Below are 22,699 nucleotides of genomic sequence, written 5' to 3' on the forward strand. Positions count from 1 at the left end.
TTTTTCAACAAATGGTTCTAGATTTCCACATGTAAAGTAATGAAATTGGACCTCTACCTCAAATGATATACAAAAATTAACTCCAAAAGTATCTTAGACCTACATGTAACAGCCAAAACCATAAGACTCTTGGAAGAAAACAGGCCTTAGGTTACAAAAGCATAAGCGACAAAAGAAAAATAGATAAATTGGGCTTAATCAAAATTTAACATGTGCTTTTAAGGATACAGTCAAGACAGTGACAAAACAATCCAAAAAAATAGGAGAGGATATTTGTAAATCATATATATGAAAAGGGACTTACAGATCTGCAAAGAACTCTTACAACTCAATGAAAGACAAATAATTCAATTTTAAAGGATCAGGGTAGACATTTCTCCAAAGATACACAAATGGCCAGTGAGCACACATAAAGATGATTATCACCATTAGCCCATTAGGGAAATACAAATCAAAACCATAATGAGATTTCACTTCACACCCACTAAGATTGTTGTAGTCAAAAAGACAGATACAGCAATTGTTGGTGAGGGTATGGAGATATCATACACTGCTGGTGGGGATGTAAAATGTAAAATGGCACAGCAGCTTTGAAAACTAGTCTGGTACTTCCTCAAAAGATTAGAGTTACCATATGTCCCAGCAATTCCATTTTTGGATTCCTTTTCTGGATTTCATTTCTCCAAGAGAAATGAAAAGATATTTACATGAAAACACTTGCATATAAATGTTCATAGCTGCATTATTCATAATTGTCAAAAGTGAAAACAACTCAACGTCCATCAATTGATGCTATATAAAATGTGATATATCCATATAACAAAAAAAAATTATCCATAAAAAGGAATGAAGTACTAATCCTGCAACATGGATGATCTTGAAATCAAAGTGAGAGAAGCCAGTTGCAAAAGCCACGTGTATGATTCCATTTATATGAAATGTCCAGAGTAGACCAATCTATAGAAACTGAAAGTAGATTAGTGGTTGCCAGAGGCTGGTAGGAAAGGGGACTGCTAATACAATAGGTATGGGTTTCTTTTGGGGGAAAGGATGCATAACTCTGAATATAAAAGTCACTTTATAAGGGTGAATTATAGTATGCGAATTATGTCTCAGTAAAGCTATTTTTAAAAAGGAATTCTAAACACGGTACTATTAGAATTCCTACTCTAATCCACAGGACTGTGAAGATGATGAGACACCACACCTCAATTATGTTACATTAAATGGCAAAAGCAAGATTATCCAGGTAGGCCCGATCTAATCACATAAGCACTTTAAAACAAGCTGTTAACAGGGAAGTCAAAGAGATTTGAGGCAGGAAAAGAATTCGTTAGGCTGTTGCTGACTTGAAGATGGATGGGACCTTTTAACAAGAAATACAGGTGGCCTCTGCAAGCCGAGAGTGGCCCCAGCTGACAACAAGCAAGGAAATAGAAACTTCAGTCCTGCAACCAAAAGGAATTGAGTTCTGTCAATAACAGAAATGAGTTTCCAAGATGACCCCAAGATCCAGATGAAAATAGAACAGTTAAAATACCTGTCAGCACACCTGGTGTAAAGAAAGACCAGTGATTTCAGCCTAAGCAGAGAATCCAGTCATGCCATGCCAGACTTGTGAGCTACAGAAGCATGACTTAATAAAAGGGCGTTGTTTAAAGCTGCTAATTCGTGGTAATTTATTACTCAGCAATAGAAAACGTTCCCCTAAATGTTTGAAAGAAAAGAGCAAATGATACGCACGTCAAAAAGAAACACAAGTGTAATACAGCACACATAATTATGAACTATTATGATAGAGTTTAGACCAAACATATCTGTCATAACAATAAATATAAATGGTCATGGCTGGACATGGCAGCTTATGCTTGTAATCACAGTGCTTTAGGAGGCCAAGGTGGGAAGATCACTTGAGACCAGGAGTTCAAGACAAGCCTGGGCAACATAGTGAGACCCCTGTCTCTACAAAAAAAAAAAAAAAAGAAATTTAAAATTAGCCCAGTGTGGTGGTGTGCACCTGTAGTCCCAGCTACTTGGGAGGCTAAGATGGGAGGATCACTTGAGTCCAGAAGTTCGAGGCTGAAGTGAGCTATGATTACATCACAGCACTCCAGCCTAGGTGACAGCAAGACCCTGTCTCTTAAGTATGTACATACAGGTTTATGTCACCTACTAATAGAAAAAGATTTAAACCTGACTCACAAAACCCAGTTATTTGCTGTTTTCAAAAACATACCTAAATCAAACTCAATCAGAAATGTTAAATATAAAAAGATGGATGCATGTTTCTGGGATCCCACAACCACCCACACATCTAGATCCACCAGATCTACTGCAAAGACTCACAGGACTCAGAAACAGTTTTAATCCCAAGTATAATTTATAACATTGATTAGCAGGAGGAAAATACATAGGTAGAATCTAGAGGAATCCATGCACAATCTTCTGAAGTGTTCCATCTTGTCAGTGGTCACATAGAATACACTTCTTAAATAGTGAAATTCAACAATATATATGCAGTGTTTCTTCCCTGGAAAGCCTGTTTAAGCCTCAACTTCCAGGGGTTTATTGAATGCTGTTCACATTGGCAAAACAACCAGCCACAGCTCTCAAAATTTCAGACTCCCAGAAGGATAGCTGCAGAATCAAAAACTTACTGCTTTTGCTGCCGCAGCCACCGCTACAACTTCCGGCCCTCTGAGACCAAAACACCTGTGAAACTGTGCTTGCAAGAAGACCTGATCTCCCCATTTTTTCTCTTCCTCATCTACTGATTCCCTTCTTCCAGGCTTTATGAGTGTATGTTTCCATGCAGGCATCCCAGTCACCAGAGGGAGTCTAACTGCAATGGAATCTAGGAAATGAGGTCTTTAGCTAACCAGTCTAAAATAAAGGAAAGCACGCCAGCGGGGAACAGGAGGAGGTGTTAATTGAGCCGGTCTGCAGTAACTGCCACATCATCCTTCAAGGCCCAGATCAGCTGTGTGCAGTTTCTGATGTTTTCTATCACTTGTTCAGTCTTTGTCAACCTCCCTCTGCCTTCAACTCCTGTGGCCCTGACAGTCAGTATCACCTAGTTTAACACATAATTACATATTATCTTGAGTTTTCACTTTTGTTTCATGTTTGCCTTATTTATCTAACTAAGCAATAAGTTTCTTCAAACAGTATCTCCTACTTAAATTCCTAATCTCTGGTAGAAATTTCCCAAAGCTTAGGACATAGCAGGTCCTCATTAAATACCTCAGAGAGACTGTTTTTCACTGGAAAATATATTCGTTATCAATAACTGAATAACAAGTCATCCCAAAACATAGTTTGCTTGAAACAACAATTAACTATCTCTGCCAGCTCTGTGGATTGACTGAACCAGCTGGGGTAGTTCTCATTTGGGGTCTCTCAAGTGGTCACAGTTAGATAGCAGCTGGGACTGGAATCATCAAATGGCTTCTGCACTCGAATGTCTGCCCCGCTCAGTACTTCTCAGTATGCCCTCTGTCTCCAGTAGAGTAGCTTGGATTTAGTATGTGATGGCTCAGGAATCAAAGAAAGGCAAAGGGAAACTGCCAGTTCTCTTAAATTTTAAGTCCAAAACTGGCCCACCATTTCTTCACCATATTTTATAGGGCAAGGCACTCTCAGGCCAACTCCAAATTCAAGAAGTTGGAGAAATAGACTCACTTGTCAATGAGAAGTGCTATGGGCATGCAGGGAAGGAAGGAATTGATAGCACCCACCTTTGGAGTAAGCTACCACAGAGAGTTTTAATCCACGGCATATCACACAGTTACTTAGAGTGGACTGTGCTGAGTCTAAAGATCTGAGTTTCATATCTCTTACTCTTGCCATGCAGGTTATTCCAGCCAGGCGGCTGACAAATGCTTGTCATTGGTCATAAAGGCAGGACAGGGAGAATGGCTATGCCTATTCAGATATTGCTTCTCATATATGGCATCTTGATAGGCCAAGGACAATGTACAATTTCTGTTGCTTTCCAATACATCCGCAAATGTTTTTAGTTATCTCACCAAAATGATAGGCTACTAAGACAACACGATAAAAACAGCATTAGGCTTGGTGTCCACAACTTTGGTCAGATATTTCATTTTATGAATTATTTCAAACCCTTGAACCTCAGTTTCCTTATCTTTTAAAACGAGGGTAAGGATACCTGCTTCACAAGATTGTTGAAAGATTAAATGGGATAATTTATGCCAATTTCCTGTAACAGAGCATTATACAAACGTAATTTACTGCATGCCCTTCTCTTCCATATCCCCAATACCTTCTCCTCACCAATTCTGAAGTACTATATTGGATATAGGAGTCTCTACAATGGATACTTCCTAAGCAACTTATTATCTGAAATTTATTAAAGTCAATATGTTGGCCAATTACCTTATCATGAGAGTATTCCAAGCTTAAGTATGATATGACCCCATCTGCAGTAGCATCACAGTAGTTTTGTCTGAACCTATAAGCCTTCCATGTAGGCCTGTTATAAACAGTAAATAATTGTATGTGTCCTCTTTCAAACCTAAGGTCTCTTGTGACTTGCTGAAGGTGAAGGGAAGTGAAGACCCATCTAAGGTCATACAACTAGTAAATGTATAAAGCAAGACTAGAATAGGTAGAGTCTAGAATTCTTAGTTCCTGTATTGGGCTATTGCTGCATCCCAAGATTTGAGTTTCTGGCAACTTGGAGGAAGTTTTATATGCATGAAAAGGGCACTGGCTTAATTATAGGATCAGTGAACCACATAAAATGATTAGAAGTCTCTGTCATAGTCCTAGAGATTTTAAAAACTCAAGCTACCTTCCTGTGTCAGCCTCCCAAGTAGCTGGGAGTACATGTATGCACTGCCACACCTAGCTACATGTTGTTCTGCTTATGAGGGCACCAATGACTGGATTAGGGGTCTACTCTACTTCACTATGACCTCATCTAAACTAATCATGTCTGCAGTAACTTTATTTCCAAATAAGGTCATATTCTGAGGTACTGGGGGTTAGGACTTCGATATCTTTTTTTGTGCAGGTGGGGACAGAATTCAAGTCATAACAGCTTTTATGACAAATTTTAAGTCTTGGATTAAGGATTTCAGAATCTTGAGTCTGCATGGCCACAGACAAATGGAGAATGTTGTTGGAGGTATTGAACTCTGTAGTATTCCCAGGTGGCTTCTGCTCTCCCTCAGAGTGAATGATAGAACACAGCTCTACAAAGAGAAGCAGACCAGATTATTTGGAGACCTTTTCCTACTTCAAGGATTTAGAAATATGACTTACTTTTTGTCTTAGTATATTTTTGGATAGAATCTATTTTTTTTGTTAACCCAGCTTTGAAATCCTAGACCTCATAGAGTAGAAGGTTATGTCCAAGATGAGTTTTATTTAGAAGAAAAGTTAATAAGCAAGTTTTATGTCTTATAAAAGTTAATGGGTTGCTATTCTCCATTTCTTTTCACTTTATCCTGAATATATAGATTTAGCTCACTGAGAATTTCAGTGTGCAATCACTAGGAATCTACAATCTCTGTTTTTTGTTCAATAAGATTAATGACTGAGCAATGACAGTATAGAGCACAGTCTGTGCATATCCTTTCTATCAGGTAGACTACATTGTCCTAGGTTATGGGACCATGCCTTTCAGAGGCCAACCAGTTCTCCGCTTTGATCACAGAGGTAATAAGTGTTTATGAGAAGGATTCGGTGTTCTTAGAGCAGTCATCAATAGTTAGTCAACATCTAACATAGAAATGTATGACAGTGGACCAGTTGCGACTCTACAGACTCTTTTTTCTCCTCCAGAATCTTCCCCAGGTGTGACAGAGGTGACCATCATAGAAAAGCCTCCTGCTGAACGTCATATGATTTCTTCCTGGGAACAAGTAAGTGTTGCCATGTGAAGTCTTTACCTCCCAACAAAGAGAGGTCAATGTAAATGTCCCTGAGAAGGAAAGATTAGGGGAGGAAAAATACTTATCTCAGACCACAGCTGCTTTCAAGGTAGAGTTTACCTTTTCTATGTTCCTGTCCAGCCCACTTAACAGTTCCTTTTGTTCTATGCCACTTACCCAGCATGGAGTGTCTCCCCTGAGCCCCACTCTCCTATAGAAGCACTGGACATTCAAAGTTGTATACAACAAAGCTAAAAATCAATTAAGGAAAGAAAAGGATATGTATTAATCAGTGTCATGCTGTCCAGAACATGGTTAAGTGTTGCACATAACTACTAAGCAGATTAAAGGCTAATGCTTTCCAATTTTCCTCTGAACTTCAATTCTTTATTCAATAAAAGTTTTAAGCTTCTACAATGGGCCAGACATCGTGCTTGGTATTGAGCTCTGGGGATTAAATGGTAATTTTTTTAAAAGGCACTGTTTTTACCTCTTGATCTTACTGCCTAAGACATAGTATGGATTGTTATGAATGTAATTACAAACTGGCCTGAGTACTGTGAAAGAGGCAAAGGGAGCATTGCCTGGAGACCTGCTCTAGTCTAGAGGTTGAGAAAAGTTTTCCCAAAGAAGCAATAAGAAGTTGTTAACCAGGTATATGGGATCTAGGAAGATGAGACTTTCAACCTCTATGAAGGCTTCAAGATGGGAAGGATTACATTGTTCTGAGATCACGAAGAAGGAGCACAGGAGAGCAAGGGAGAGAGAGCTCACCAAAGACCAGGAAATCTGGGGCTTCATAGGTTTTCAGCAGTTTGCTCTTTATCTTAGAAGCAAAGGGGAGTCATTGAAATGTTTTAAGTAGGGAACTATGAAGTTAGATTTATACTTTGGAAAGACCACTGTGGCTGTAGAGTAACAAATGGATTTGACTGGGGCAAGTGGCAACAAATTGCCCTACCATTTAATAAGTACCTGCTAACACTTACCCCATAAGTCATTCCATACTAAATAAATAATAAACCTGCAAGGTGGGTATTGGTGTCTCCATTTTATAGATGAAGAAACTGAGGCTGAAAGAGTTTAAAGAATTTGGCTGGCACAGTGGCTTACGCGTGTAATCCCAGTGTTTTGGAAGGCCAGGGCAGAGGATTGCTTGAGGCCAGGAGTTCAAGACAAGCCTGGACAACATGGCAAGACTCCAACTCTACAAAACAATAATGTTAATTAGCCAGGTATGGTAGCACACACCTTTACTCCCAGCTACTGGGGAGGCCAAGGTGGGAGGATCCTGTGACCCCAGGAGGTTGAGGCTACAGTGAGCTATGATCACAGCACTGCACTCTAGCCTGAGCAACAGGGCAAGACCTTGTTTCTTTTAAGAAAGAAAGAAAGAAAGAAAGAGACCTTGTTTCTTTTAAGAAAGAGAGAGAGGAGAAAGAGAGAGAGAGAGAGAGAAAGAAAGATTGATTTGTTCCGAGTCACATAGTGACCAAGTGGCAGAGCCTGAATTTGAACTTACAGTTGCCTGCCTCTAAGAACATGTCGTTTCTGCTCTGCCAGGCTGCCCCTCTGACAGAGGACAACACCATGGGAGTCTTGCCCTCAGCAGGCAAGCAGTCCTACCAGCCTGACTCCCCTCCCTGGGCTGAGCCAGCAGCAGCTTTTCTGGCAGCTCAGTAACTGGGAGTTGATCCAGGACCTCAGCTCAGCAGCATCCCAACTCTTCTCTTTCAGCCCCCACCTCCATTTCCACTCACAGCCCATCATAGGAAAAGGGAATTCCAGAACAGTGTCTATGAAACTCTTATTGGCTGATCCTGTCAACACCTGTTCCTGGTACTTCTGTGACTATGCCATTGTGGCCTTATTGACGTTGTTTTGTTTGTTATAAATAACAGTAAGAGAAAAGATATGATGGAGGACATTCCTCTTGATTCTTTTTGGGCTTAAGTCAGCCCTTTAGGTATTAGTAGAACTGCCAGGCCGGCGCGGTGGCTCACGCCTGTAATCCCAGCACTTTGGGAAGCTGAGGCAGGCAGATCACGAGGTCAGGAGTTTGAGACCAGCCTGGCCAATATGGTGAAACCCCGTCTCTACTAAAAATACAAAAATTAGCCAGGTGTGGTGGTGCGCGTCTATAGTCCTAGCTACTTAGGAGGTTGAGGCAGAAGAATCGCTTGAACCCGGGAGGCAGAGGTTGTAGTGAGCTGAGATTGCGCCACTGTACTCCAGACTGGGCGACAGAGCAAGACTCTGTCTCAAAAAAAAAAAAAAAGAACTGCCTCAGGGCTCTTTTGTGAGAGTCAGATCCTGGTGTTTTCGTGTCTGCTGAGGACCTGCATTGGAAGATGAGAGCACAGGAATGCCTTGTCTAGGGTGGAACACTATTAAGTTTCTTTGGAATAAAGTGATTTCTGAGGCATATTCTTCCTTGTGTCTTGTACCATACAGTCCTTAGAACTCTTTGAGACGGCATTACCCATTTGTCCCAGTTTTACTTATACTGTAGTTTCTTCATTTGGAGCTGCCTTCCATAGCTGTGTTTCAGGGATAGAGTCTGCAGGGGATCTCTTGGGGTCTAATCTGCCTCCTGGACAATGCAACTTCATTGAGTTCCCTTTTAGCTTAGACTGACACTTAGGGAAATGCAGTTGTAGTGCTAGATAAATAGCCATCAGAGGTCTAAAAGGATTAAGGGGTAAGCATGAGAGAAAGAGATTTTTAACTAACTGAGACAGTTAATGGAACATTTTCTTCAGACATATTCAGTTGGGAGAATACCTGTGAAGGTACCTAAAATTATCAGATTTATAGATTTGGAATTTTCCTTTGAGTTCTTTAGTTAAAGTATCTCAGATCTAAGTTCAAATATGCCAAATCTAATACACAAGCTAGGTGTGGTGGTGCACACCTGCAGTCCCAGCTGCTTGGGAGGCCAAGGTGGGAGGATTGCTTGAGGCCAGGAGTTCAAGAACAGCCTGGGCAACATAATGAGACAACTCCTCAACCCCTGTCTCTTAAAAAATAAATAAGTAATAAAAATTTTAAAAATAAGATACAGTATTAGGATCAATAATGTAAAAACGTTTCTTTCACCTGAGTTCGGCATGTCTGGGCTTGTAAAGGCCTGTGGGATGCTTGGAAGATAGCCTTTGGGGTGTGTACTTTTGTTTCAAGATTCAGTTTTTATGTAACACTATTTTTTTCTGATTATGCTAAACAAAACAGTCAAAAAGGTGTATTGAAAATACAAAAAAAAAAAAGAATTTAAAAAAGGTCTTCTAGGATTTTACTACCTAGACATAACCACAGTTGGTGTATTTTTGGTTATGTGTGTGGGTGGAGGGTAGGCAATGGGATACCTTACAAGTCCATGAATGGGAAGTGGTCCATGGACTCCTTGAAATGTATGTCAGATATGTTTTTTGGGGGAGGTAGGGGGAAAAGGCTTTTTCAGATTCTCAAAGGGACTCATAACCCCAAAAGTTTAAAACAAGTTTTTGTATAATTTTTTCATTCAAAATGGGGCAATACTCGATGTGCTATTTTCTTACCTACTTTTGTCTCCTAAGCAGTGGAGGGTAGAAGTTTTGGACTGCTCTGAAACTCCCTTGTCTCACTTTCTCACCCTAGAGGTTACTAAAGAGCATGTTGCCACAGGAGCAGGCTTGATAAGCCACCCCTGCTGTGTGCCTGCTTCCAGAAGTGCTTGTACCAGAGAAGCAGGAGGATCCCAAGGGGCTGATAATTCTTGCTTCTCTAGAGAACTGACCCTAGAGACCCATCTCCTTGGAGACACCTCATTTAGAGCCCAACCTCCCTCTGGTGTACCTGGTAACCACAGCTGCATAAATACATTCAGATAAAGCCCCCTGAGAAGGGGCCCTCTGCCCCTTTGGGCAAATATAGCTCTGTGGGAAGCTCACAGATACATTATACTAGTAAGGATATGGAAGCATTTTGATGTGGGAAAAACAGACTAGAGTAGAAGTCTTATGCCAGCTCTGGACCCTTGGCTAAGTCATGTAACTTCTCTGGAACTCATGTTCATCATGTATGAAATAAGTAATTTGAAATCATGAAATCAGTGTTATTGAAGGACTCTTCCAGCTGTAATCTAGTCTTTCATGATTCTGTACTACAAATCCAGGAAGAAAAGTTGACAACTGAAACCTAAATGATCATATACCTGCTGTAGTCCCCTGAGGTTGGAGGGAAATATGAACAACCTTTTTCCATTTTTATATATTTCACCATTTTTTCTTAAATACACAGTTTCAGTTTGCCTGCCTCTGTGCAGCTGTATGATTCATGTTCATTGTGCCTGCTACCTGCCTTTTGTCATGATGGTCCATAGTAAGGCCCAGTGCCTACACTGAGCTTTTCATCTTTCAAGCACCAGGAAAGCATCTGCCTCTTAGTTCTAATGGCATCCTGATGCCAGGAGAGTTCTGTTATTATTAAGCATTTCAGTGACATTTCATAGTTGCAGATGGCTTTACAATTCTTGATGGGTTACACCCTCCAATCCCCAGATAAAAATTCAGTTTACTGATAGTGAAACCATGGTCCACAGAAACCAAACGATTTAGCAGAATATCTCCTTTTTTTCAGGCTCAGTTTTTCTACAGTCTACAGAGTGGGTTCTGAACCTTCTTGAAGAGCTGTTCCTTACATGCCCCACTGTGAATTTATGATAAGCATTTCCAGTAGAAGAAATCACCCTGCGACACCATGTCACTAGTGACCCCCTCACCTCATGCTCTTACTCTGCCTGGGAGATTCTCTATGTTCTCCACCAGTCAACCCTTCTCTCTAGCACTTCACTTCTTTCTGCTGGCAGCTTCCCCATAGGGGCATCCCATCTCTTTAAAATTAAAAACAAAAAACCTTCAACGTATGTCTCCTTCTAGCTATTTAGCTATTTGTTCCTTTTCATGCCAAGTGTGTAGAAAAATTGTCTACACCAGGGGTTGGGAAATGTTTTCTTTAGAGGACCAGATAGTTTATGCTCTGGTGTTACAGTCTCTGTCACAACTACTCATTTCTGCCATTGTAGCTGTGAAAGCAGCCATCAACAGTACTGATATGCATGGGTGTGACTGTGTTCAAATGAAACATTTTTACAAAAACAGGTGACAGGGTGGATCCAGTGGCCATAGTTTACGAATTATCATCCTTCCTTCATTTCTCAGTTATTCATCCTGCCACAGCCTCTCTTTAGCCACCACCATTCTTGGATACCATTCTGTCAAAATCACTAGGACCTCTCCACGGCTAAAGACTGACTTCATCTCACTTGGTATCACTCCTGCATGCCTCCCAGTTAGCCAATCCCTTCTCTGCTAGCCTCTCCTCCCTTGGATGCAGAAGCACAACTCTGATTCTTTCCTTCCTCGCAGACTCTTCCCTCCTAGTTCTCTTTGCCCCTTCAGCTCCACAACACTTACCTGTTCAACATTTGTCTCTATATAAATTAGGAATATGTTTGACTTAAGGAAAGATAAACTAGCAATAGCTTAAGCAAATAGGAATTGATACTTTTCATGTAACAAGTCCTGAGGTAGACAGTTGCAGTTGGTTCATCAGCCCTGATAATGTTAAGCCGTTATCTCTGTAATTCTTTTGTCCTTTTTCTTTATGGTGCCTCTGAAAAGAAGAAACACACACAGTTTTTCCTCTCTTGTTATTCCGCAACAATCAACACAGAAAATTTCCATGACCAAATGTGTGTGTGTTGCAAGGGGGAGTTCTCAAACACATCAACAAGCAATCAGTTCTGCAGTGAATACCAGCTGGGTGTCCTCCAATTCAATTCCGACACTGTCTCCCTGGAGATAGTGTCAGATCCCGTAGGTTAAGGGCTCAGTCTCACAGGACTGCCCCTCACTTCCAATGCCAACTGCAAGTCCCAGGTTGTTTTACCTGTGCTGCTGACCCACCAGCTATAAATTGGGGTTCCCATGACCCCCTCCTCAGGTTCAGTTAATTTGCTGGAGTGGCTCACAGAACTCAGAAGAACACTTACTTAACATTTACAGGTGTATTACAAAGGAAACAGATGAAGAGATGCACAGGGCAAGGTGTGGTGGGAGGGCGGGGAACCTCCCTGCCATCCGAGAGCATGCCACCCTACAGGAACTTCCATGTGCTCAGCTGTCCGGAAGCTCTTCAAACTCTGTCTTTTGCCGTTTTATGGAGGATTCATTATGTAGACATGATTGATTAAACCATCGGTCATTGATGATCAACTTACCCTTCAGCCCCTCTTCCCTCCCTGAGGTTAGGGGGTGGAGCTGAAAGTTCCAACCTACTCCCTGCCTTGGTTGTTCTGGTGATAATCCCCCATCCTGCAGCTACCTTGGAGATGCCAGTCATTTGTGAACTCTTTTGCACACAAAAAGATACCACTTTGGAGATTCCAAGGATTTTAGAAATTGTATGCCAGGAATCTGGGACAGAGACCAAATATAAGTTTCACAATATCATAGTAGCAAAATAACTGCTAAAGTCTCAGCTATCATTTCCAAGCTCAAAAAACAAAAAAGAGGTAAGGGATGTTACTAGGCACATCTGTCACCTTTTAACAGGACAGTGAAAGTTTTCTTAGAAACCTTGTCTTTTGGACTTGTGTTTACATTTTAATGTCCAGCACTAATTGCAGGAGATTCTGCAACCTCAGCAAAACAAAAGCGTTCAGTTAACGAAGCCCTCCACCTCTCCTAAGGTGGAAGTTTGAGAATATATTCGGGAATTCTCTTGGGGATCTCACACTATCCCTCCACAGCTCATCCAGGTTTTCCTCCACTTTGTGGAATGTCCTCCCTGAGAAGAGTTTCAGGAGGTGCCGTTGTGCTCACTGCCACAATTTCCAGCAATGTTCTCACGCTTCTTGATGGACGTCCTGGGCAGCTCTTCACCTGACCCTGGCTGCAGACCAGCCAGAGAGCCAGCTCAGCGTGGACCAGCACCTACAGAAACATTGATTTCTGTCCTGTGGCCCCTATGCTGACCTGATCCTGCATCTGCTCCCAAGTTGGGAAGTGGCCTCTAAAAGTGAGGGGAACAATGGGGTGCAGGATTGTCCAGGAGTAGAAAAGGTGAGTAGAAGGCAATGGACAGCCCCTAGCCCTTCCCTTAAGGCCCAGTGCTATTGATTTTCTGGAGTTTTGTTGATAGCTCCCAAAACAAAAATGTGGCTCAGGTCCTTCATCCAATGAAAGAGTAACAGAGCTTGTGGTGGACTCTTTCTAAAGTAGCTTAAAGAAACCATTGTCGATTGTCTCAGGAGAAGAAGGAAAGATTAAAAATTAGGAACTATGTGACAGAATCACCATTGGGCTAGAGATCGCAGATACCATCTTGATGCAATCAGCTGTTATTTCAGACACCAGTTGGTGTTATTCTTCCTTGTTGGCTTTCTCCCCAGACCCTCCCTCCAATCCTGATAATACCCTTGTCCATTTACTTTCTGCCAATCTTCCTCCTCCCCACCCTCCTATTACAGCCCCCAAAATATAGACTGAGCATGAACCTGTGCAGGAAGAAGCCCTCTGATGTGGGCAGATTGCCCCCTGTGGAAAAGCAAACTCTTTTCAGGTTGGTTAGAAGAGAAATTTTAAAACGGCAGTAACTGAGTCACTGGCCAGAAAAAAAAAATGGTGAAATATGTTAAAATTAGGAGAGGTTGTTTACGTTTATCTCCATCCTGAAGGGGCTGAAGCAGGTATGTGGTCATTTAAGTTTTGGTTGTGAACCTTTCTTCCTGGATTTGCCCCACTCGGAAGAGCTACATGTAGTAGGAAGGCTGGAGCACTGCAGACCCAGCAACTGCCCCAGGGGTGCTTGGGGCAGAAGGGTCTGCAGCAAAGAGCAGCAGAGCCAAGGCCGCTAGTCATTTAAATTAGAATGACAGTGAGGGATTGATGTTTTTCATGAAGTTGGTTTACTTGAAAATTTTTATGTATATTAGTATGTGAAATATGTATTAAATATTGGATTTCACAGATTTTTTTCTATTTGTATGAATTTTGAATAATTGTAAAAATTACTGGTATAAAATAATACCAAAATCTCTTTCTTGGGTGAAATAAATACCATAACAGATGTTATAATTACTATTACTGAAATTATTCAGCATGACTTACATTGAACAATGCCAAATAGTCCACCAGCCCTCAGCCTGGATCTCATGGAATCCCCATTAAGAAAGGCTGACAGACAGTAGTTTCCTTGTCTTCACCACTAGATGGCACTAGTGATCAAAATGTCAGAGGGATGCTGGCCTTTTGGAGTGAAAAGAGGAGCAAGGACCTCGTCAGAACACTGGTAACTGTAGGCTTCCTGTACCAGGGTTTTAGGGGTGGGAGAAAGGCATTCTGCAAGTGCATTTTTTCTTCTGAAAGCACAGATAATGTGGCCACACAGGAGGCAATAGGAGCAAGCCCCTAACTCCAAATAGTAGGAAAACAAATTAGTCCAAGGAGTCTGAGAGTCTCTTAAATTTCACATCTGTGAGACTGGGTACTAAATAGTGGACACAGAAAAAACAAAACTTGATCAGAACATACATTTCAGTTCATAAATAAAGGAAATTTAAAACATGTTTCATTAAAATGACAGCTGTTGTCCATTTAATAATCTAAAAACACTGCTTAAAATCTCTGGCAAGCTTGAAGGTTTCTCTTTATCTATAGTTCCTGAAGATGCTGTGGCTGTGAATAATAATAATTTCCTAGTCTCCTCTCTTCCTGTCAAACTCACACCCCCTCGTACTGCCAGTGTTCTGTATATTAAGTCTTAGAGTTTATTCTTGAATATAGATTCACAGAGTGACATGTTCAAGGTCACTCAGCTACTGGCAGAGTTGGGAAGTGAACTCAGATCATCCTTCTACATGATGCTTTCCCACGCGTTGGGTACCTAAAACTGACTGACAGGATGACCTAATGCAGTCCTGACATAAGCAGTTGTCAGTATCACATCTCAGAAGGGTCCGGTAAGCCACAAGCTTGGATAGTTATTAACATGTTGCCTCTTTGCCTCTATAACTACATCAAGAAGTCACTCTACGGGGCCTAGGAAATGAATTGGAGAACTCATCCTTTGCACACTCCAGGGATTTGAGTTGGCTAGGGAAGACTGGTCATACACACACACACAGATGTGAGTTACTTAGAATATAGGGCTTGTTCCTGGTATCTCCTGAAAGGATACTAAGCTCCTTCTTTGTGCTCTCCGCCAACAGTTTGGATGATTTCTTATCTAACAGTTTTGGATGATTTCGTATCCATGGATATGTGAAATATTTGAGTATATATGGTTACCTTCTAAGAGCTGTCAGAACTTAGACATTGCATAAGTTTTCTGGGAATGATATACTCTTTACTTTTAAGATGCTCTTATTTGTCCAATAATTTGTTTCGGAAAATAATATATGAGCATGGGTCTGAAATATATGGCATTGATTGCTTTGCTTGAACATTGTCAGACTTTACCTAGGACTTCCCCTCTCACCATGTTCCCCTGTCTCCTCTTCAGCTTGATCCCTTTGAGCTCTGTTGCCAGGCGGCTGCCCATTGAGGCATAATCATGGCAGAGCAGATACCTGGTTTGCTTTAGCTGCTGAAGAAAAAAAAAGGCAAACTGGAACTCTGCTTGCAAGACCCCAGTGCCTCTCTAATAGAGTTTTGTAGTTAACTATCAGAGCCTTCCTATTTCAGGGGCCTATAACATGGTAAACATGTCTCCAATGCCTTGAGGTATAGCCCTGTACCCTCTTTCCCAGCCCTGACCTGACACTTAGCTGCTTTATGATTCTAGAAGAATAACTGTGTGATGCCTGAAGATGTGAAGAACTTTTACCTGATGACCAATGGCTTCCACATGACATGGAGTGTGAAGTTGGATGGTGAGTTAGTCTCCTTGCTGTAGGGGAACATTTCCCTGGCTGAGAGATTGAATGGGGCAACTCTGAGGGCCCTTTGATTTTTGAGTCTTTGAATCTGGATGGTTTTCATGGGTACTCCTCAAGTGCCATGTCCAGAAGCTGTGATTATGTCCCAAAACTAACAGATACCATCATTGCTTCACCCACCACAAACCCCACGACAGTGTAGCAGTATGGAACTGGAAGTTCAATGTAGAGTCTACCTGTAGGAATAGGGTGGAGAAAATCATTAATTACTACATAAAAAACCCTAGCCACCTCAAACGTAAAGCCTCAGAAGACTCCACCTTGGAGCAGACCCCTCAGGGTAGGCTGCATTGACAGTCTCTAGTGTTTATCATGGGGGCCACTTAATCTCTTTCAGGCTCCTTCCTTTACTCCCACCATCATAAAGAACTCAGGGCCCTAACCCTCAAGCCAGAATCTTTGCTTCTCTCCTTCACATCACCTCAGCCTAAGTCACCAGCTATCTCAGTTCACAGGCTGCCATCTTTATCCTTTAATGTGTCTAGGACAAAACGTGTGTGAGGATGTGGGAACTCACAAGTTTGTACATGTCAGATTGTTAAGTACTACGTAGGCGTGAAAGGCAATGCTGAACATTTAGGTGAAGACTCTTGAAAACATTTCATAGGCTAGAAAGCCCTGTCCAGCCACAGGAGCCCAGCCCATTCCTGGCACAGATTCCCCAGTCCCTCCCCTCCAGTCCATTATTGTCTCTGACTCCAACCAAATCTACTGTGGCCTTGGGAAGTACCCTACATTTCCCCACTGTGACTTCTGTTGCACTGCATATCTACAGAGCAGACTTCTCCCCTTCATTGCCTCGGCCTTCTACCTACACACCTGAGTTCCCTGTTTGGGTGATTTCCAAAGCCTTCCTGTCTGTCTTGCACTGCTGGGAGGTACTTTTTTTTTTTTTTTTTTTTTTTTTTTGAGATGGAGTCTCCCTCTGTTGCCCAAGCTGGAGTGCAGTGGTATGATCTCTGCTCACTGCAACCTCTGCCTCCTGGGTTCAAGAGATTCTCCTGACTCAGCCTCCTGAGTAGCTGGGATTACAGGCATGTGCCACCACACCTGGCTAATTTTTGAATTTTTAGTAGAGACAGGGTTTCACCATGTTGGTCAGACTGGTCTTAAACTCCTGAACTCATGATCTGCCCACCTCGGCCTCCCAAAGTGCTGGGATTACAGGTGTGAGGCACCGTGCCCAGCCTGAGGTACTTTTTTATAGCTTGCTAGTGAATATTGAACATTAGCTTTTATCTTAGAATCATTTCCTCCTATGGCTTAGAAACCATCCTTGTCACCAGCATCAGAACATGGCTGTGGCTTTTGGTATCTGGAGCAACACAGAGGGGACAGAGACTAAGCCAACTGGCAGACTCTCCCTGGCCTACATCCTTGGAACAGGCTAGCCCCCTCACAAGCCTGCTTCAGAGAATAAAAGTTTCATGAATGAGTCCCAGTTCATTGTTGTAAAACCTTCTCTAATTTAATCTCCCCAAGCCCAGTCCTCTTATGCCATTACCATAACCATTATATACTGAACAGCCTAAGTCAGTGACAGAAAAGGCAACAGAGGCATCTTCTGCTGTTTGCCTGTTTAGTGGTCTTTTCTTCTTAGAGATTCCATGGTCTATACACAGGTTGTTTTATTGCTTTAAGCCATTCCAGTTTTTTCAGCAGTCAAATAAAGAAAATATGCAGCTTCCTAGTCTGTATGTACACCCTAATCACAGAAGACTAGAACCAAGCAAGAAGGCTGCCAAATTCTTATCACTGAGTAAGGGAAAATGATAAAGAGAAGGGAGGAAATTTTTTATCATGAAAGCTTATAACAAGAATAGAAGGGGTCCATTATATAATCAAAGCTATTCCTCCTTCAGAAAACGTTTATGCAGAATACTTGCTAAACAAAGGAGAAAGGAAGCAAAAAACATTTTAAAGTCCTTTACCCTTCAGATGTCCCTAGGCTCAGATTTCCCAGTTCTTTGAAAATTTTCTTCAACTCTACCCTAATACATACAATGGGGGCTCTTCATCACCCGTGGCCCCCACTTCCTTTTTTGTATGAAAGGTTGGTACTTTGGAATATGCAGTGAGTAATCCTCTTCTTCCCACCTTCCATCAGATTCCTCAGCCATGGGGCCAAACAATACCTGGGCTTACGTTATTCAAGCAGAATCTTGTGATAACCATTGTAACTAGGCTGTTACTCCATGTGATTCTCCTTACGCATGTTCCCCTAGAGCACATCATTCCACTGGGCAGCATGGCAATTAACAGCATCTCAAAACTGACTCAGCTCACCCAGTCTTCCATGTATTCACTTCCTAATGCGCCCACTCTGGCAGACCTGGAGGACGATACCCATGAAGGTAGGAAGAAGATGCCAGGGTTGGTATCTTTGTTTTGTTTCCAGCATCCAGCTCCATGCCTGGTACATAGTAGGTACTTAATGAATCTTGGTGCATGAATGGCACATAGTAGGTACTTAATGAATCTTGGTGCATGAATGAATGTTAAAGATTAAACTTCACTCAACATTTCAGTATCAGGAGGATTCAGAAACACAGCAATCTAAATACAGCTCCTTTCCTCTCCATTCTTACCTCCAAGCTCTTTGCCACTTCTCAGAGAAATGGCTCATAAGTCAAGTGGCTGCTAAAACCTAGGAGCAGCTGGGTATAAGTGAGGACTTAGTCAGAGTTGTTTTAGTCATATATAACAGATGTAGTTACAATGTTTAAATAGCAATTTATTTTTCTCATAACAAGATATCTGGAACTAGGCTGATGTAGCTGCTTGAGAAAGCCAATGATAAAGTCTCCCTCTGGCACTGTGCTGCACCAGCTTTTGGATTTGGTTTTCATCCTTATGGTTGAGGAAGGTGGGCTTTTCCTGTCAGGAAAAAGACGAGTAAAAGGCAAAGGGCAAAATACCTGGCTGTTTGCAGAATCTCTCCCTTTTGATCAAGAAAACAATGGTTTTCTCCACAGCACCTCCTGATAGCTATTAGAATAGTCAAATGGCAACCCAGGTTGCCAGGGGTCTGAGAAGGTAAATACTTTTAGTTGTGCAGTATGGCTTCCTTGAACAGAACTTGGCTTTCATTAAGAAAGAAAGGAGGAACAAACAGTGAATAGTCAACTAATGTCTCCAATACTGACCTTGGAGTTCACTAAGCCCTGGCAGAGAAAATTGGTGTAAGGCTTTCTCCTCTGATTGGATGAGCAATTGAAGAATAGTACCAGAGGAGTTCAGGGGCAGAGGCTGGACAGTGATGGGTCCTGGAAAGAGCCTGTCACACAAAGATTTGTGGAATTTCCAGGGGTAGGAAAAAGGTCTCGCTGTCTTTATATGTGTGGGGTGGGCTTCTCTAAAAGGTGAAGAAGTAGTCAAATAGGTGGGCTAAGTCTTCCCTGCTCTTGAGGCTGGAAGAGAAGTGGTAGAGTAGATAACAGAGAGGCTTCCTGGGATCACATTGTTCCACATACAGTTGGAGATAAAAACCATTTGGCCTTCTGATACTTGCTAGATTCGTGCATTTTAGGATAGTGCAACAAGTATACCTAAGTCTCATTAAACCTAAATGGAAAAACAGTGACTTTTCTCAGGGGACTCAGCAGTCAGGGAGAGGATGATCAGGAAAAAATAGAATACACAATCAGCCGGGTGTAGTGGTATGAGCCTGTATTCCTAGCTACCTGTAAGGCTGAGGCAAGAGGATCACTGGATCCCAGGAGATTGAGGCTGTAGTGTGCTATCATCACATCTGTAAATCGCCACTGATCGCTTGAGCCCATGAGTTTGAGGCTGTAGCATGCTGTGATCACACCTGTGAATAGCCACCACACTCTAGCCTGGGCAAAATAGTGAGATCCCATCACTATTTTTAAAAAAATATACAACCAGAGAAATAAAACTGCTAGAGGACACAGATAAAAATCTAAAGAACAAGAATACTTAAGGAGATTTAAGACAACATAAAGACGTTCTATGGATAAAAACAAAGATTATCAAACAATTGACCACATGAATTGAAGAAGAGTATATGTATTTTATTGAGACCTGAGTTAGCCTGAAAAATCACGTGCAAGAAATATCTTAAAGCATAGATGAATACATTTAAAAGAGGGGAATTATGAAGGAAAAGGTAGGAATTAAGTGAAGTGGAAAACAGATTTAGGACACTTTCCATTGGAATTATAGGTGCTCAAAAAACAGAGAATAGATGGAAAGGCAGTAAATACATACTAATTAAAAAAACCTCTCTGCAGATGGAAAGGGCTCACCTAGACCCAAGTTGAGCAGATGAGAAAACACAGATACCTATGCATATCCTGATATGGAGAAAATTACAAGCTTCTAGGCAAAAATAACAAATTACTTGTGAGGGAATAATAAGCAGACTGGCATTAACTCAGCAGATGAGGACACACAACCCCATGAATGAGAACCAGCACAGAGAACAGGTAACACATCAGCAGTGGTTACCAGAGGCTTGGGGTGGGGAGGCTGGACAGGGAAAGGGGAAATGTTGGTCAACAGGCATAGTTTCAGTGAGACAGGAGGAATAAGTTCTGGTGATCTATTGCACAGCATAATGACTATAGCTAATAATGTGTATTTCAAAATAGCTAAAAGGAAGGATTTTAAATGTTCTCACCACAAAGAAATGATAAATACTAGTGGTGGGTATGCTAATTAGCCCAATGTGATCTTTCCACAATGCATAGACGTCTTAAAATAGCATGTTGTTCTCCATCAATATATACAATTATTATTTGTCAATTAAAAATAAAACTTTAAAAAAAATTAATTAAGAAAAAAAAAAGAGGGCCAGGTGCGGTAGCTCACACCTGCAATCCCAGCACTTTGGGAGGCCAAGGTGGGCAAATCATGAGGTCAGGAGATCAAGACCATCCTGGCCAACATGGTAAAACCCCGATTCTACTAAAAATACAAAAATTAGCCAGGTGTGGTGGCGTGCACCTGTAATCCCAGCTACTCTGGAGGCAGAGGTTGCAGTGAGCCAAGATCATGCCACCGCACTCCAGCCCGGCAACAGAGCAAGACTCCATCTCAAAAAAAAAAAAAAAAAGCAAAAGAGATCCATTGGTACTACTAAGAGTGACGTCATTAGATACGGAGTACAAAACGATAGGCTTATATGCCCCCATGGAGGTAAAACCAAACTGAAATTTCAGGGAGGAACTGGAAAAAACAGTGACATTGTAGATTTGAAGAAAAAAAAAAATTCAAATATTGACATTGGGTTTATAATATGGCAGAATCTCTTTTACCAGAGCAAGGCTTCTGCAGATAATACTCTGCACTCTGGAAGGAGTTTAAAAACATGTGTCTTAAAGGACTGGAGAGCAGTCAAAAGCAGGCAGAAGCTGAAGTGGTGTCTACAGTTGGCAGAAAGGAGCCACATTGAGTTTTCTGTTCTTACAACTTTTCACCTAAGGGCAGACCTCAGTCAGCACCAGGCAGGGCTGCTAAAACTTGGTGGGAACATATCGCCTGGACTTTTTATTTCATCCAAGATGGAGTAACAGAACAGATTTATCTACCCACCTGGAGCAACAGTGACAAAGAACACAGACAAAATACATAAAACAGTGATTTTCAAGCACTGGCCATCAGGCAACAAAGGACAGTGAGCCCTGAGAGATGGGAAACAAATAAGGTGAGCCCTACAATTTCCCTAAAGAGAGATTCCAGTCCACAGCATAAAGAGGGAGACCTGGATGGGCGCAGTGGCTCACACTTGTAATCCTAGCACTTTGGGAGGCCAAGGCGGGCGGATCACCAGGTCAGGACATCAAGACCATCCTGGCCAACACGGTGAAACCCCATCTCTACGAAAAATACAAAAATTAGCTGGGCATGGTGGCATGTGCTTGCAATCCCAGCTACTCGGGAGGCTGAGGCAAGAGAATCGCTTGAACCAGGGAGTCGGAGGTTGCAGTGAGCTGAGATCATGCCACTGCACTCCAGCCTGGCGACAGAGCAAGATTCCCTCTCTAAATAAATAAATAAATAAATAAAGAGACCCAGGCAGGACCCATAGCACTCCCTGAGTTAGAAGACAGAGCTGAGAGTCCAGACACCTAGAGTTCACAGGACTAAGTAACAGATAGGTGAATGCTGCATAAAGGGAAAATCCCAGAGATCTGCAATATTTGGAAAAGAATTGATAAGTACATGTATGCAAAGAAACTGTCTAAGGCCAGAGGACAAAACCACTCATGGTGATAGGAGGAATAATGCCCAGTACTCACACAGGACCAGGAATAGTGCCTGCTTCAGCCAGACAGGCTAAAACACCTCATGATTTGGACAGCATTAGATAGAGTACTCAAAAGAATGTTGCCGCAGCAATGGAAAATAATTAGCCCTAAGTAAATACTGCCCTAGTCCTGCCTGACAGATCTTAAGAGGGGTTTCTTGTTATCATTTGTGTTTCTTGATTACGCCTGTAATCCCAGCGCTTTAGGAGGCCGAGGCCAGAGGATCACTAGAGCCCAGGAGTTTGAGATCAGCCGAGGCACCATAGTGAAACTCCATCTCTACAAAAAATTTAAAAATTACCCATGTGTGGTGGCCACACCTGTGGTCCCCAGCTACTTGGGAGTGTGAGGCAGAAGGATTGCTTGAACCCAGGAGGTCAAGGCTAAGAAGGAAGAGGGCCTAAAGTATCTGTTTCCAAGTAACTTAACTGTGTCAGAGAACAAAGCTCAAGAATATTTACAGAAATATAAAAATATCCAACACTCAGCAATGCATATATAGTAATAGTTACTATAACTATATTCTCTGTGTCAAAAAAATAAGA

The 22,699-nt window shown here is 41.9% G+C and overlaps 2 protein-coding genes across 8 annotated transcripts in view; one reads left to right on the forward strand and one right to left on the reverse strand.

Annotated features, from left to right (window-relative positions):
• The window catches only part of TPGS2 (tubulin polyglutamylase complex subunit 2), an 821,754-nt gene that overhangs the window by 783,291 nt on the left and 15,764 nt on the right, over nucleotides 1–22,699 (forward strand). For 4 of the 7 annotated variants that reach the window (XM_050767311.1, XM_050767305.1, XM_050767312.1 and 1 more), the window contains 3 exons: nucleotides 5,812–5,891; nucleotides 15,726–15,813; nucleotides 18,105–18,233. In XM_050767311.1, coding sequence (XP_050623268.1) covers nucleotides 5,812–5,891; nucleotides 15,726–15,813; nucleotides 18,105–18,233 — 297 coding nt within the window. Of the gene's footprint in view, nucleotides 1–1,180; nucleotides 1,250–5,811; nucleotides 5,892–15,725; nucleotides 15,814–18,104; nucleotides 18,234–22,699 lie in introns of all 7 variants that reach the window. The other 3 variants (XM_050767307.1, XM_050767306.1, XM_050767308.1) reach the window with 3 other exon arrangements.
• Nucleotides 1–22,699, reverse strand: part of KIAA1328 (KIAA1328 ortholog) — a 912,897-nt gene that overhangs the window by 415,716 nt on the left and 474,482 nt on the right. The gene's annotated exons all lie outside the window — the stretch shown is intronic.

This window comes from Macaca thibetana, chromosome 18 (genome assembly GCF_024542745.1).
Source record: "Macaca thibetana thibetana isolate TM-01 chromosome 18, ASM2454274v1, whole genome shotgun sequence".
Taxonomy (NCBI): domain Eukaryota; kingdom Metazoa; phylum Chordata; class Mammalia; order Primates; family Cercopithecidae; genus Macaca; species Macaca thibetana.